Raw genomic sequence first — 17,423 nt, 5'->3', positions numbered from 1 at the left:
TCCTTAATCAAAACAAAGGTCTCAAGGAGCTACTGCACGACATTTTAAGTCATAACCTGATGTAAAAAATGTCTTTCAAAGTTCAAAATAATCGTTTTTTAAGGTAAAAAAAAAAACAACCATGCAGAAGTCAGTAAACCGACAATAAAATCAAAGTCTCTTCGAGATACCGACGTTTTTGCATGAAGTATGAGTCGAAGGTTTATCCTGTACATTGTTCTTCGAACTTATCATTACAGTTTCTTTGTAGTTTAGTTTAACAATTTCCTATCTTCGCGGAGGAAATGCAGCCATATAATTTTGTCAAAAATGGCTCGTCCGCGCCGGGTATTTATACACATATTCCTTAACATTACACAAATAAACAGTGCAAATTTCACCGAGATCTGACAATTCTATACTTCAAAATTGCAAGGACCATTCGAGGCAGTCGATTACGGCAGCGAAATTAGCAAATGAAACAGCAAAATATGCGTTCCACGCTTTGTTTTTGCGACGCCATATTTGAATTGTTATAGGTAGACCGCTGTTCAATGTGTTCAAGGCCGTATCGTTACGATTGCTCCACGAAAAAGCACGAAAAAAAATACGGATATTTCCGACTACTGTCGGAGAAAACATTGCGCATATAATTGGGGCGTAAACAAATCGTTACACTCAAGCTGCGTTTTGTCTAGGCTCTGCGAGGGTCGGATATCAAGACCCAGGATTAAACAAAAGCCATATATACAGTGAATGCTTTCGAATTATATTTGAAGATGAAATACGAATGCTGTCTTTGACTGAAATTCCACTCGAACTGCGTAGATACGATCGCATGTTGTAAAGCCGATTCATGCAACATTGCTGTCATTCCCTGTCAACGCGAGGTCACGTCCCTAACGACCTAGGCTGATGACGAAATAGAGTTGCGCTTACATGTAGCGACCAAATTTGGCCTAATTTTTAACCGCTCCTAAGCTAAAAGAAGCCCCCATCTCTTGCATTTGTTTTAACTTCAATAATATCTTTGAAAAGAGCGAGTTTTTTGGTATGGTTTATTTTTGACGTTTGTAATTTTTAAACGATGTAAGTGCTAGTGATTATTTATTCGTGTTTTAGTTACGCAATCCATTGTTTGTGCGACGCTTTTTATAGATCGCCTTTCAGACACACGTGCGTTGAGATAAGAAAGCTGACATGTCACTTTTAAAATTGTTATATAACGTTTGTAAATGTGACAAGTCACGTTTTTTTCACGAGATCGCAAGTGATCGCCCACAGCGGAAAGTAATCCCTTGAGAAATTAAAACAGGCCCTTGATAAATTAAAAAAGTCCCTTCAGAGTTTACAAATATGTGGTTCCAAATTTTGTCCACTAACCCCTATTCTACGTTTTTAGCTTGCAAACAAGCAAAAACGTCGAAACGAGGATGCCTTACGATTAGGGAACCACAAACTTGAGAATATTGGCCATTGTTTTTTTGACGATGCGTATCCGTGACGTACATCCTTTAAAATATTATTTGTGACAATATTTAATCGCCTTTAATGGAAACAAGGGATGAAGACCACTATCAGGTTTCATAATCCCTTGTACGGCAAACCACTGGCCTTTGATAACACTTCAACCATTGACTCAGCAAAAATACTTTATCAAAATCGAAAAAAAGGGAACTGCATGAAGGTCTTGTTGGATTTGTGAAGAAAACGACAGCGCAAAGGATATTCAGCAAGATTTTCCCTGACCTCGAGCGTGATTCGAAAATAATATACCGTTGGCCTGTCCTGGTTGTGTTAATTATTGATTAGTTGGGCTTATTAATTAGACGACAGCAAATTAGCTTCTAAATATTAATTAAAAGACAGCGCAAATGATATTCAACAAGATCTTCCTTGACCTCGAGGGTGATTGGAATAAAATATATTGGCTGCCATTCCTGATTGCGTTAATTATTTATTGAATGGGCTAATTAATTACACGACAGCAAATTAGCGTCTAAACATTAAAAGTAATCAGACGCAAGCGCAAAGGATATTCAACAAGTTTTTCCCTGGCCTCAAGCGTGATTGGAACAAAATATACAGGTTGCCTTTCCTAATAAAGGCTTGTCATAGGACGGGTTTATTAATTACACGATAGCGCAATTATTTCAAATTATTAATTAGCGTCTGAATATTAATAAGACGACAGCGCAAAGGATATTCAACAATATGTTCCCTGGCCTCAACTGTGATAGAAATAGTATTCACAGGTTGCCTTTCCTAGTTTTGTTAATTATTAATTGGACGAGCATACCATATCATTTCAAACAATGTGGCTAATATATTCGGTTTTTGTGTAAGCCTTAAAATCACCTTTATGAACTTTTTATCATTACTTTTATTTTGAAATTTGCAGAAAGGAAAAAAAAAAAAAAGAAAGGCCTGTCTGTGAGCATTTATTCTTGTTTTTCAATTAAATTTTTGACGTTTTGGATTTTAATGTAAAACTGTTTGAAACTGTGTGATTCTGGAATCCCTATATCGAGGATACTTTTGTCTGTAAATTAAATACCGTAATGATTCGATTTAGCGCCCGGGGCACTTATTTACTTTTGGCACCTCAAGAGAGGGCGCTTAATCGAGACAGGGCGCTTATTCAGGACAGGGCGCTTATTTAATTTTTTGAGAAACAACCAAAAGTTCAAAACAAAACTTTAATAAATATTAAAATAACTAACAAAAACACAAACTGTAACAGTAAAAAAAATGTTAAAAGGTTAGTTACTTTTTAAAGAATTGTTCATTTTAGCAGTAAATATATACATGTACGGTACGGTGAATGTTGATGAGTTTATCTATTCGACGTCGATGACTTCAGTAGAGGCAGTTATCCGCCGATAGGAACGCTTATTACAATAGAGGCGCTTATAAGAATGGGGGCGCTTATTAGAATGGGGGGGCGCTTATTGGAATAGGGGCGCTTATTGACAAAAACACATTCGAAGGGGGGCGCTTATTCAGAAGGGGGCGCTTATTGGAAGGAGGGCGCTAAATCGAATCATTACGGTACCCGGTAAATAGTAAAGCTCTTTTAGAAAAACGAAATATTGTCTATTATAGGAAAAGATCTATAAAACCTACCTCCCTTGTCTTCCACGCTCTACTAAAATATATATTCTTTGAGTAGTAGAATTGTTTGCTAAACGGACAATAAATTGCACCTCATTTAAGATAAACGGCATGCAATGCATGCAGAGGCGATGACGTTTCCCAAGGGGGTCTTAACTAATTTTCAGGAAATTTGTTAAAAAATTACCGTATACTAAATAAAAGTAGGTGACAACTTCTGTGTCGAATGATTGTTCAACAAAAAATTGCGTTATCTCATAGTGTGACATTCGATATACGATATTCAATAAGTACTTCTCGCGAGCGACACGCAAGGTCAAGCGCTTCCATTGTTTTAGAAAATGTAGAGATGTGATCATGTCTGTCCACTGAATTCAATAAAACGCACAAATACTTGTATCAGTCTTTTCTAACTTTCCAGGAGTATTTTACTTCGTGTTTTTCGCGGCGACTTCTTGTTAACTCATTCGGTTCTATTGAGTCCTATTGATCGGTCGATCGCAACAGAAAGTGGCACAAATTCCGCCCACTGCCTCTGGCATATTAGGCTTGACTGACGTCATGGCCTAATAAATGGGTATAATATTGACAACTAGTCTTGACAACTGTCATGTAACAGTAACTGTCCTTTTTACTGTTTCTGTTACTGTAACTTTTCATTTTATTACATTATTATATACCAAATATAGCATTAAAGGAAAAAATATTAAACTCCAAGTTCCTTCCTAATTTTCCATGTTTCCTACTCTTCCAGCCGATTCCAATTAAAATCAGTTATTATCTTGTTACGTGACAGCAGGTTATTAAATGTTTGTCTTGGTTTCCACGTTGTTGACCTCAAAAATTTAACATTAACATACCCAACCGGAACACTGAGTTAGAAAGTCCTACACTGTGAGCCTAGTTCCCTGTTCAAGTTGTTAACTCGGCCTGTCGCCTTTCTCTGGTATTCTAATTCGTGTGGAATATTGTGGTAGTCTGCCGGAGTAACAGACATGAATTCTTCTAACGCTAGCCAAGGTAAGATCGAGTTCCAATATTTGCTGAAGGAGCAGATTGCATGCCATGGTTTCGGTTCTCTCTCTATCACCAAATGGTTTATTATTAACACGCTTGCACGCGATCTCGCCGTACAAACGCGCGCCTGAAACTGTTTTACAGATGAAACCTGTGATGTTTGACTCTTTAATTTAAGTTTTGTCTCTTCTTTCCATAAATAAATGATCGTGTTAATTATTATTCGAGCATGATCTTGAGAACGTATTAATCTAAAATTAGTTTTGTGTACCAACGATATCGTACAAACTTTAACCCGAACTGACTAGAAAATTACAGTGAAACCCAGAGACCACTTTGTTCTTTTCTACTCTTGTTAAGTGTTGTCTCTTCCACCGTGGAATAAAGCCTTTCATTTATATAATTAACATCACGATCTTGAGAACATAACGTAAACTTATGCCTTGTTAAGGTCGTTAAGTGGCCCATTGCTGCTGTGACAGCACAATTTCACGTTTTATAATCCTCTTAAATTACTAAATTGGTTTGCTTCAAAACGTTGTTCATCGACGAATTCCGATTTGTACGGCTGTCGTCACAATTTAAACGAGCCTCGGTGCGAACAAATCAGTTTGAGAAATAGAAAATGGGCGCTTCTCCTGACGCAAATAGAAGTCAAGAGCGGGCGGTGCTGACAGATTCTCGGATTGCGGAATTTTGCGATAACAGCCGGATTTGCGGATTCCGAAAATACAGTGGATCACGGATCACTGGCGGAATTCTGACTGCCTTTACTAAAGTTCGGATTGTATAATCTAAACGAAGTTCGTATCAAGGATCTTTGCAGCCTTGATCATCACGCCGGTAGTCCATACTAAGATCATTACTAACACGCTAATGCATAGCAAATTCAATTAAATGCTGCCTTTTGGCTGGTAAGTGCGGCTTACAAAGATCAAGCAAAGATCAAGCTGAAAGGAGGACTATACACTTTTGCCTCAAGAGCCCCTGGGTAATGTACCCAGAAGTTGTGCATGGTCCATGATTTTGAGTTAAAGCAGGTTCACGTGCTATATCGACGGTTAAGTATAATTTTAAATGACGTGACACAAGTTGAAGTGGAATGTTAACCCAAGAGGGCGCGGCATGATTATGAAAACAAATTGTCTGCTATAATTACTAGGCCACGTCAAGTTAGGCATATATGTTTACACCAACATATCTCATACCAATATAATCTCTTAAGCGCTTCGCACCACCTTCTTTTATAGAGGACTTACTGTAATTCTACTCCATTTTTATTCAAGTTTACCTTTTTTAAATCTTAAAAGCCCTAATACCCACATACAAATTCTGCTGAATGGTTCTCATACATTTTCTTATAGTTTAAATTGGAAGAATCGTAGCAATTTCTGCTTGGTGACCTTTTTACTAATTCTCATAACCTTTACTCGTGATTAAGTATTGTTATTGGTATTGTGGGCAAGAATATGATGTTGGTCACTCTTGGGACTTACAAATATTTTATGTAAATTTTTCAGTGCCCCAATAAGATTGCAAAACACCGTTATCTTCAGTACTACGTCTTACTACATACCAAGGCTCGTCTAATTGTTACGTTCGCAGTACAAATTGGAATGGGGCGTTGATAAAAAAACATTCCAAGGGCTAAACAAGGGCCCCAGGGCAATTAATGAATTGAACGCGAGTTTTCAACGTTTTCACCGTCAAAATTGCCTGACGATGCGACGAGGACAATTTGAAAATGCAAGTTGAATTAATCCTTAATTGCACGAGCCAGGATACATTGCAATTACTTGTTTATCACATAAAGGGCAAACTTAAGGTCGCGCAGGACCCTTGCTCATTAATATATTCATTAGCCAAATTTCTTGTTGGAGTGCTATCTTGTAAAGCTTTGATTCACTACATTTTGAATATCGATTCTTCTAAAATTTAATAAGGATACTCAGGGATGATGGAATTACATCATGATTGTCCTTTTACTGAGAGATGACCGTTGTTTGTGATGTTACAAGCCCTTAAAAGCTTTACTGAAGATAATGCGATTTTGTTTTTCAGCTAGCACAGCGCACCAAATTAAATGATTATATAGCCTAGTGATAAATCGTAACCTCTTTTGTGTTCCCACTAGAACGAAATTTTCGATTTCAAAAACTGCTGCAAGTTAATGGCTTCTAAGAGAGTAAAAATGTGAAATCTAAACTTTGAAACATGCTATCTTCATTTTGAGAAGGAAATTTAAAAATTCGCTCTAGCCAGAGCACAATAGAGTACACCAAGTTTATGTTCCTCGCGAATCAACTCTTGAAATTCTACATCGGCGGAGAAAACTTGGACACAAAATTGAAGGTTTTGAGGCTTCCGAAGACCTTCCGAGTCAATGTTTACAACAACGTGTGATATATTCAAAGCTGTGAATCTAATTATGATAATTCCCTATGTTCCAGCGCACGTGGCACAAAGCTGTGAACAATTACTAGTAATTACTTGTACAAAAGAGTTTAAAAACAAACATCCTCATGAATATTTCGTTTGTCGGCTTCAGTCGTCTGGCAGTTCGTGCATACTCTTTAAATAAATACATACTAATGATTGCAAGGGTCCTGCGCGACCTTAAACGAGGTCCACCGCTTGGCAAGAGGTAAACGAAGTTAAGGTTAAACGCTTGATAAGTATAGGTAATTACATGATTTCGAGTGCAATTTGGAATAAATAAGCACAAGTAAATTTTTCAAAGTGTAACAAAATTGCACGTAGGGCGAGTGCAATTTGTAATATTTGAAATATTTACTAGTGCTAATTTATCCCAAAATGCACAAGAAAAATCATGTGATTACTTATTAATAATATTCATGAAAAAAAAAAAAATGCGAAAAAAAAAAAAAACAAGCGCAAATCTCGCACAAAAAATATTTATTCAAACTCTGCAAAGATAATCACGCGCTCATTCAAAACAAGGTCAAAGCTCAAACAACGTACACGCCGGGTTTCTAAATGTTTTAAAAGTTTTTTAGCCGAAAAAACACTTAGCTAAACAGTTCAACGAATTACACGGGAAAAAAAGTGTCCGTAACTGGAGCTGGCCGCTTACGAGAATGGTGCAATCACTCATAATAGTCCCTTCACAGATCGTCTTTATTTTACGAGGGTAGCACGTAACAGTCTTGCGACTAACAAACCTGTGGCCTTCAGATTCCCGATCGAATTGGAATTTAGTATTTTTTATTTTTGTGGAGGGAGGAAAACCGGAGAACCCGGAGAAAAACCTTCGGAGCAAGAACGAGAACCAAAACAAACTAAACCGACATATGGCACCGGGCCGGAATTGAACCCGGGTCACATTGGTGGGAGGCGAGCGCTCTCACTACTGCGCCATCCTTGCTCCACCGGAGCATCCTTACTCATAATACCATTCATTAGAGTTTTCATGGTCATCTTGGCTAGCGGCAAAGCGCGCGGGCGCGTGGGCCGCACGACGGAATCGTGCCAGATGGCGGAGATGATCATACTTCGCACGCTTTTTGCGGCTTGCCAAAGCTACACAACCGGTATGTCAGTCTACAGTGCTTAGCTGAAGAAACGGTTTGGAGAATAAATCTAAGCGTTTTAGGAGGAAAAATCTTTTTTTTTTTTCTTTTATGTTTACTCGTTTTGAAGGGACATGAGCATAAAGCTTTTGAAATGAAGCTAAACTAACTATCAATCAAGTCGGCTGAGGTAAAGGAAAAGACGAAAATGAAAGGTAACCAAATTTACCGAATTTCATTATTGCCTAATTTTATAACAAAAGTATTTTTTTTGTTTTCAGGACGAAATTTCGAGAAGTTCTGTTTCGAACTTTGCCGCTTCTATTGTACATGTAAGCTTTAAAAATTATAGTTCTGGCCCTGAAGAAAACTAGCTCTGCTAGTTAAAATTTTGCCCCCCTGCCGTGTTGCCGTAAACGGATTTTCTTTGGTCGTTAGTTAGCCTGTGAACAGGCTTCCCGGTATACAGCAGTGCACTCGGACGGTGTGGAATTCCTTGCCGTGATGTTCTTTATTCGCGAGTTTATTTTACGTTCCTGTCAGTTAGAGCTTTTAGTTAGTTAGAGACTTAGAAATTGTAATTTTCTTACAGTAGATTGAATAGATTATAATAGTGTATTACAGCAAGGCGCCCAAAAGTGTGACCTATTCACATTCTTTCGTGCAGATTTAATCCAATCAGAAGTCAAATGCAAGCTATCTACGGCTTTTGATTGAATTAAATCTGCACGAAAGAATGTGAATAAATTAAAAGTGATCACACTTTTGGGCGCCTTGCTGTAAAGTAAAGTTTTTCGAAGTGTTGAACGACGACAAAACATAAAAGCTTGACCAAAATACATGTTAGCTTAACTTTATTTACGCTAAACTTATTCTGAGAATTACATTATAAACTCAAGTGAAAAATAAATAAATAAGGGGGCTCCGCTTTAAAGCCTGGTTTTACCGGCTAGCGACGCAAGCACAAGTAATAATAATAATAATAATAATAATAATAATAATAATAATAATAATAATAATAATAATAATAATAATAACGGCTTTATTGGAAGAGCTTCCACAGAGTGGCTCTTCGTCTTCCAAATAAACTAAATTTACAAATAGTTATTAAAATATATAAAAGATTATTATTTACAATATTTACAATAAAAAATAAAAACTATGAAATCTGAAACTTCTCATAAAATTCCACGAATACTATAAAAATGGATACTATAAAAAGTGCAAGCATAACAGCTCTTATTTCATACTGATAAAGGCTCCGACGCAAGCGCAAGCACAAGCTAAAGCACAAGCACAAGGATCACAATTTTTCCTTTTCTTGCGCTTGCGCTTGTGCTTGCGTTCGTGTGAAAACGAAACATCGCATAAGCACAAGAAAATTGTTTACGTCTGGCCGTGTCTAGCCAATCAAAGCACTTGTTCCAGCACTTGAACAAAATCGCAGAGGCCACGGCCGATTTTAATAAAATCAAACCGAGTAGGGAAAGAAATGGAGATGAATATTTTCTTTAAAAATATCTATAACCTCAAATGCTTCTTTTTTTCGCGTTTTTTGTAGTCGCTTTCGCTTTTTTCGTCACAAGAGTAGAGGAGACAACAACACTCGACGGCTGAGAGTGTTTGCCGAGAGAACGAAGTCGAGAACGAAGCCTACAAACTTGTGGTATTCTTATGCTAATATGCTTGTGCTTATGTCGACGTTGGTTTTCACATGGCGCAAACTACTTATGCTTGCGCTTGTGTTTGTGCTTGTGCTTGCGTCGCTAATGAAAACCAGGCTCTAGGCTGGCCTAAATCTATATATTACCACTTGCCCATTTACCACTTGGGAAGTCTGAGGTAGACCGGATGGAGTGAAGTTTGAGAGAAGAAGGGTGGGATGTGGTAATGGGGAGGTGGGGAAGGGAAGCGCGCTTGGATAGCGCACTTCAAAATTTAACCCCCGGACGTCTGCATCTGCATCTGCATCTGTATCTGCACCTTCAAGAAGGCGGGGTAGTTGCTTCCCACCCCCACCCGAGGTTTTCTAGCAGTTTTAATCAAAGATCTCTTCGAGATATCGACTTTTTTTGCATGAAGTTAGTATGAGTAGAAGGTTTACCCTGGGCATTGTTGTTCGAACATATCATGGAAGAATTCAAACGTCTTTCAGTTCAAGCATTTTTTTTTATTTTCGCGGAGTAAATGCTGTATTTGTCAGTCGCGACGGCTGGGTGCTTTGCGACTCATATACTTTGGCTTGGTTAAAAAAGGTAAACTTTGACGTTTGCCTAAATAACATGTTTAATCGAAATAGTTCTTTCCTTTCGAGTTAGACAGATTTCTACTCGGCTTAATGCAGAAAAATAACGCCTGATCGCAGGTTAGGTTACGCACGACAGAGTTAGCTTTTGTCTCGTCACGCAATCTTAACCCGCCACATTGAGAAGTAAATTTTCGTTTGGATATTACCAAAAGCCGCTTCTCCTCGCGTTATTCTTTACCTTACGGCTACACATGCCATTTCTAACGACTACATTTCCAGCAAAACAGTTGCTGTTTATTTTTCTAATGGCGATGCATTAACTTCTGAACAGAAGAAACGTTTAACGTTTACTGTTTCCACCGGAAGTAATTTCACAACAGGCTACAAAAACACTTATAAATATCACTTAACACATTTAATGATGTTGCAATTAGCGAAGCGCACTAACGACGTCACAGAATTTGACCCCCGGTGTGAGTCAGATAAAATTCGGACAAACAAACCGCTCTCTGTAAGAGCAATGTATGGTTGGCGGCCACTTTGGAGGCATATTTAGCGATGGTTTCACAAAACCATGGCCAGATTGGCTCGGAATTCGGAAAGCCTTACCTGTGTAACGTAGAAAGCTCAAACCGTGGTTTGAAACAAAAGGTTTGTCAAACAGAGCGATTATTCAATAAATGTGTAAAATATTTTACTCTCAGTTATTGAATGGATTATAAAGGCCCGATTTGCTGCCGGGATTTGCTGAAAGAAAACATTTATTTTTATGAGAAATGCAAAACGTTTGCACTGTTCTTAGTGGCACATTTTGCAACACAACAGAGCTAACCTCAGATTTATGCCACCACAAAATTACACAAAGAAACGCTCGTCCGATCGGTCCCCTTGCTTGACCCGAATATTTAAAGAGGTCAATTTCGTTACACAATTGTCGCGGCAAATACTATTTAATATACACTGATCGAGCTCGGCAGCTGTAGCTGCAGTCTGTAATAGTAATGGGATAAATAACAGCTTTATTAAAATCAAACCCGCCGTCAATTCCATTAGAAAGGCGTTTGAATAGCATAATATTTTCGCCCTCTATCTATCATGTGTCGAAACAGATCGGATGGCCGGCGATCAGTGCCGTCAAATTCGGCAAGAATTCTGAATTTCTTGCAACCGACGATCTTTCTGGGGCCTAAATGAAGCAAACATACAAGTGCTATCCTTCGCAATTATATAATTCGATAGTAATTCGCTATCCGCCGCTTAAATTTCTCGGCAGCCTGAATAATTTTGCAGTGGGAATCAAGGTGTCATTGCCGGATCTTCGACTAATAAATTCAATTTTGGGCCAATTTTTTGGATACCTTCAATCTGTTTTTCAATTACTAAAGCAAAAATGTTTGGAATCTATCATTCTTCGAGCCTTTCGAGAATCTCGGCCTCAAATTGTGCCTTTCTCGCCCTTTTTTTCTTGTGAAGGATGCGTCCCCTCCATACAAAGCCTTTGCCGAAACTAAAATTGTTGTCCGACTCACGCGGAGGGGGGGGGGGGGGGGGGGGGGGTATCATGTGGCGAAATCTATTTTTAGTAATAGTGCGCTTCGCTAGATGATGTTGCAATTCTAAATTGTGCAACTCAGCAGAAATAATCCATTGTCACGAAATGAGTTCCCTTTGGTTAACTATTAGCAACGTTTTAGTGTGTGAAAGACTTGTACGAGTACAAATTTGCGTTGTTAATCGTTTTAGGTTAAATTAATATTAGCGCCTAAAGACTTGTACTAGTAAAAATTGCGTTCTTAATCGTTTTAAACTTCGCTGCCTTCGAGCGCTGAACCCCTTACATTCTTAATTGGTTATGTGACGTAAGATTTGGGCTACTCACGTTTTTGATTCTTATATAACGTTTGTAAATTGACAAGTCACGTTTTTTCTACAAGAACGGAAGTGCTGAGGCACAACTATAGAGTGACACTTTACAAGTCACGCGCTTTGATCACCCACAGCGGAAAGTATTCCCTTGAGAAATTAAAGCAGTCCCTTGAGAGTTAGCAAGAATGCGATCCCTTCCGGTTCAGATTTTAGCCCATGTAAACGCTATTCTCCTACTTTTTGCTTGTAAACAAGCAAAAAAGTCGAAAAAAGGGGATTTACTTTTTGATGCTCACAATTTCAATAGTTGTCCAATTATCTCTCACAGAAACTTTGTGAGAGATAAAGAAGAAAAAAGGAAAATCCAAGATGGCGGATCTAAGACGTTATATGACGTCATATGATGTTTCAACTGTCAAAATTGAGTCATCTTGTTCAAATATTCATCAAAAAAACTTATATGGCAATAAGTATTTCAATTTAAAGCAATTACGTCATTATGATGTCTTAAAGTTCACCATCATGGTTGTCTTTCAAGTGGAATGTATTATTTTTGTCTCTTTTAATAGATGATTTCTTCGTAGAAACATATCAGACCCCCCATAGCAGGCAATTTAACAAATTGACGTCATTTTTATGCGTCTCTTGTTGTTGATTAACTGCGTCATAACATTATCAAATTGTTGTATATCTACAACACAAATTGCGTCATCTTGTACAAATAATCATCAACAACTTTACATGGCAATTAGCATTGCCATTTTTAGCAATGATATGTCTCAAAAGATAAAAATGAAACATTAGGCAGTCATTTTAACTAGTTTAATTTGCTTTAACAGGAGAACTCCCTCCAGGCCACAGTTCTCTTCAATTAACGGTCTTCATTGTGTTATACTGCATAACAATGCTCATGGCCCTAATTGGAAATGTACTGTTAATCTTCATTGTCTCAAGGAAGGCTGACACAAGGACACTAACTGGATTTCTGTTTGTCAACATGGCCGTCGCCGATCTTCTCGTAACATTTACCGTCATGCCCGTTTCAACAGCTTGGCATTACACTAGCGGTTTGAAGTGGCTGCCGATGGGAATTCTAAGTGACGTGACATGCACACTTGTGCATTACATTTTCTATGTCACTCTTGCAGCATCTATCTTAAGTCTCACGTTCATGTCAGTGGATCGGTATTTGGGCGTGGCTTTTCCTCTCCGTCGTTTTCCAAGATTTCGCCGAGCGAACGTCCTCACCGTTGTTATTTGGTTAAGCTCGATGGCTTTTGCTATCCCTGCCGCTGTTTTATGGAAAGTTGATAAGATCGAGCAATGGGGTGTTGTATGCCAAGCTGATTTTACGATGCTTGGAAAATTCGGAATGATGGAGTTCTACATGTATCTTTTCCTACTGATGTACTTGATTCCACTCATTATGATGTCATCGCTGTATGCCCTAACTGGCCGTGCGCTTTGGCTCCGAAATGTTCCTGGACGTCAACTTTCAAATGAAGGCGAACAACGGAACAAAATTACAAAGCGAAAAATTGTACGTAATCTCGCCATAATCACAGCTGTCTTTGCGTTTTGTTGGCTTCCAACACAATGCTACCATCTAATTTTGGCATTTCGCCCTGATATCCACGACACTACTCCTCTATATGTGATGTCCCTTTGCTTTTGGTTGGGGCACGCTAACAGTGCTATTAATCCATGGCTTTACATGATGTTAAGCGACAATTTCCGCAAGTCCCTTTGTGATATGGTGCATAGAAGGAATTCAAGATTTGTGCCGAGACACACTAGAGCCCATGACCAGTCTTCAACAAAGTATCACTCGGTTGTACAAAACAGTTTCGTAGGAGCAAATCATAGTAACATCAAACAAAGAAATGGCTTACTAAACCAAGAGGAAGTTTGTCGAGAAACTGTATTGTAAAAACAACAAAGAGTACAAAATAAGTGTAGCTGTGCTTATGAGCCTGCGCATGCCTAAGAGAACATCTCTCCTGACAGGTTAACTCCCAAAAATGTTAAATTACTATAATAAGAGTGGCAGCCACATCAGTTGTACCTGGTTTTCATTCGGGTCCTCTAATTGGACGAATTGGAATTTGGAAATGTTGGTTTTTCAGAAGGGAGGAAAACCGGAGAACCCAGAGAAAAGCCCTTGGAGCAAGGACGAGAACCAACAACAAACTCAACCCACATATGACACTGGGTCCTGGAATCAACCCCGCGTCACATTGGTGGGAGGTGAGCGCTCTCACCACTGCGCCATCCCGTTGAAGCAGATAGGCTGTTGAAGGATCAGCCGTATTTTGTCTTTGATAACTACTATGACCGGTATTAATCATGGCATTTACTGGAATGTAACGTGAACAATGGAGTTTTGCTTTCAGAGAAGGTAGCAAAAATTTAAACAAGACGTTAATATGTTAAAGGGACCCTGTCACAGATTTTAGCCAAACTTAGGCATAGGAAATCACTTGACGTTTTTAAAAAAGAACTTAAAACATTGCTTTTTAGAGAGACCTTTTTATATTAATCATATTTTATTTTTTAATCCAAAGTAAATTGTAAATTACTTAATGAATATTTTACTTTTTAAAATTATCAAGTCTTACAGAGGCCTTTTTATATTAATCATATTTTATTTTTTTTAAATTCAAAGTAAAGTGTAATTTATTTAATTAATATTTTACTTTTTAACATTGTCAAGCGCCCTTGAACGTATGGAAAGGGCGCTATACAAATGATGATGATGATGATTATTATTATTATTATTATTATTATTATTAGGAAATGACCATCAAATTCCTTTAAATATATAATATAACCTCTTAAAACAGTGAAAAAATATTTAAATAACACACCAAATGCATAAGAAAAAACGGATTGCGATATGGATTTTTTTTAAATAAATAGTATGGTCCGGCGGAAAAGTTTTCAAAGTTAATATTATCTGCTTGTTACTTTGAATGCACCTCCATTCAGTTAAATTTAAAATGGGTAAAATATTGACAACTGTCATGTAACCGAAACTGCACTATTTTTATTGTCACTGTAACGTTTTATTATTATATATTATATTATATACCAAATAAACCATTAAATTATTAAAAAAAAAATTCAAACTCCAAGTTTCTTATTCTTAATTTTCTTTGGTTCCTACTCTTCCACCGGACTCCAACTAAACCTACTAATTATTATCTTGTTACGTGACAGCAGGTTGTCCAATGTTTATTTTGGTTTCCACGTTTTTGACCCCATAAAAATTAACATAACCGTTCATAACACAACCGAAACACGTTCGTGGGTGGGTTAGTGAGTCCTATACAGTTTTCGTTCTCTGTTACAGTTGCCAACTCGGTTTGTCGCCCGTATTTGATATTCTTTTTCGTGTGGAATAGTGTGGTACTCTGCCGGAGTAACAACCATGAATTCTTCGAACCATAGCCAAGGTAAGATCGAGTTCCAATATCTTCTGTTTGAACAGATTACATGCCATGATACGATATTTTCGGTTCTCTTTCACCCATCAAATCGTTTATTATTGACACGCTTGCACGCGATCTTGCCGCACAGCGCGCCCAAAACTGTTGTACAGATGGAACTGTTCTGTTTGAATTGAATTGTTTTGTCTCTGCTTCTACCCTGAAATGAACCCTTTTTGTTACTGATCACGTGAGAGTGATCTTGAGAACAATTAATGTTAATTATATTTACCAACGAAATCTCCAAACTTTCACCCAAACTGACTAGCAAACGCCACTTTGTTCTGTTTGACTCTTGTTAAGTGTTGCCTCTTTCACCGTGGAATAAAGCCTTTCACCTAACATCACGATCTTGAGAACATAACGTAAACTTATGCCTCGTTAAGTGGCCCATTGTTGCTGTGCATAATTTTACAGTGTAATAGGTTGACAGCACAATTTCACGTTCTATAATCCTCTTAAATAACTACATTGTTTTGCTTCAAAACGTTGACCATCGACGAATTCCGACTTGTACGGCTGTCGTCATAATTTAAACGAGCCTTAATGCGAACAAATCAGTTTGAGAAATAGAAAATGGGCGCTTCTCCTGCGGTGATGACAGGTTCTCGGACTGCGGAATTTTGTGATAACAGATTTGCGGATTCCGAAAATACAGTGGATCACGGATCAGTGGCGGAATTCTGACTCTCCCCTCGGATTGTATAATCTAAACGAAGTTCGTATCAAGGATCTTTGCAGCCTTTCTCAGCATACCCGTAGTCCATTCTCAGATCATTACTTACATGCCTAACACACAGAAAATTAAATTAAATGCTGCCTTGTGTCTGGTAAGTGCTTACAAAGGTTAAGCTTAAAGTAGGACTTAACACATGAAACTGCGATAGCTAACCCAAGAACCCCTGTTTAATGTACCCGGAAGTTTCCATGGTCCATGATTTTGAGATAAGTAGGTTCACTATATCGACGGTTAAATATAAGACATAAGACATAATAAGACATAATTTATTTATACACGAAGAGCTTAGGAGCCGTAGCTCGTTAAAACGCTCTCGTGAAATGAAAAAGGTTTAAAAATGACAAATAAAAGACGGTTAAAAAGGTAAAAAGCATATATGTACAAAATTGTGATTATGACATGAATAAATAGACTCTGTTTAATTGAAGCCGGACTTGGAATGCGAGTACCTGGTGGGCCAATTTTTGGTAAGCAGAACTGGCGATGCGGGTTTTTAATTTTTATACATTAAATGACGTGACACAAGTTGAAGTGGAATGTTAACTGGGCAAAATTACTGAACGATGATTGGTTAAAACAGAGGGCATTTTTTTTTTCTTATCACGAGGGCACTTTTCGTCATCAACAGGGCATAATTACTTGACACCGATTGGCTGAGCAGGCGTGGTCTGCACTGAGTTATTTCCCCGCTTGAAACAAGTTATAGAAAAAAGGTTCAGCAACACAGTGCTTTTGGGTTTAATATAGATGGGGTTAATTTATCAAATGTGAAAGAAAATCAGCATGCAGCTAAACAATGGAATGCGTTACCTGACTTTATTAGAACAAGTGACTTTACAGAGTTTAAAAGGAACATTCATAGAATGACTTTTGTGTAGACACATTTACTATTATTTTCACATGCTACATTTAGACTTTTTTATTGTTATTACTTTTATTATAATTCTCGAAGATATTAGCTACAATATAAATATTACAGCAAACCTACTCTAAAATTCGAGAGGAAATAAAGTCTATGTATGTATGTATGCAGAAATTAGTGGTGCCTTGGTGGAATAATCGTTTATCGCAGCCCGAAAGAACTTTTAGTCTGAACGGTTGGCGTTGCACGAAGAGCAGACATTCATGGCGGCTGAGACTGAAAGATAATTTCTTTGTTTTGCTTTGCTTCGCCTTATGAGAAACAGAGGCCACCTATACCGTCCCTTATCCGCTTGGAAAGTGTATAAATTTGGTTGGTACTTAGAGTTTTCGCTGTGGGAAGGAGAATGAAAGGTTCAAGAAGTATTTAAAGCTCGTTCGGACACTTTGTTTATGACTCATAGCGATACAGCATTTCCACGTGGTAGCGAGCCTTGCAAACAAAGTTTTTATCGATGAAGGGACAACTATGAGTGAATTGCACGTGCTGTGTTATGCTCACTTTAACTCTAGGATTTTCT

General features: G+C 37.9%; 1 protein-coding gene across 1 annotated transcript; it reads left to right on the top strand.

The window, feature by feature from the left end:
• The first annotated feature begins 3,963 nt into the window (after positions 1–3,963).
• LOC144628185 (kappa-type opioid receptor-like) lies at positions 3,964–14,434 on the top strand. The gene is made up of 2 exons (XM_078486248.1): positions 3,964–4,113; positions 12,594–14,434. The coding sequence occupies exons 1-2, from the start codon at positions 4,089–4,091 to the stop codon at positions 13,682–13,684; spliced, it is 1,116 nt and encodes a 371-aa protein (XP_078342374.1). The 5' UTR covers positions 3,964–4,088; the 3' UTR covers positions 13,685–14,434.
• Positions 14,435–17,423: the final 2,989 nt, after the last annotated feature.

The sequence above is a fragment of the Oculina patagonica genome, chromosome 10, assembly GCF_052425735.1.
Source record: "Oculina patagonica isolate OP01 chromosome 10, crgOcupat, whole genome shotgun sequence".
Lineage (NCBI taxonomy): Eukaryota > Metazoa > Cnidaria > Anthozoa > Scleractinia > Oculinidae > Oculina > Oculina patagonica.
The sequence above is the reverse complement of the archived record's forward strand: the minus strand, read 5'-3'. Positions and strand labels throughout refer to the sequence as shown.

Coding starts and splice junctions, on each gene's coding strand:
- LOC144628185 (XM_078486248.1), top strand. CDS start 4,089: ATGAATTCTTCTAACGCTAGCCAAG. Junction 4,114..12,593: donor TTCTTCTAACGCTAGCCAAG/GTAAGATCGAGT, acceptor TTGCTTTAACAG/GAGAACTCCCTCCAGGCCAC.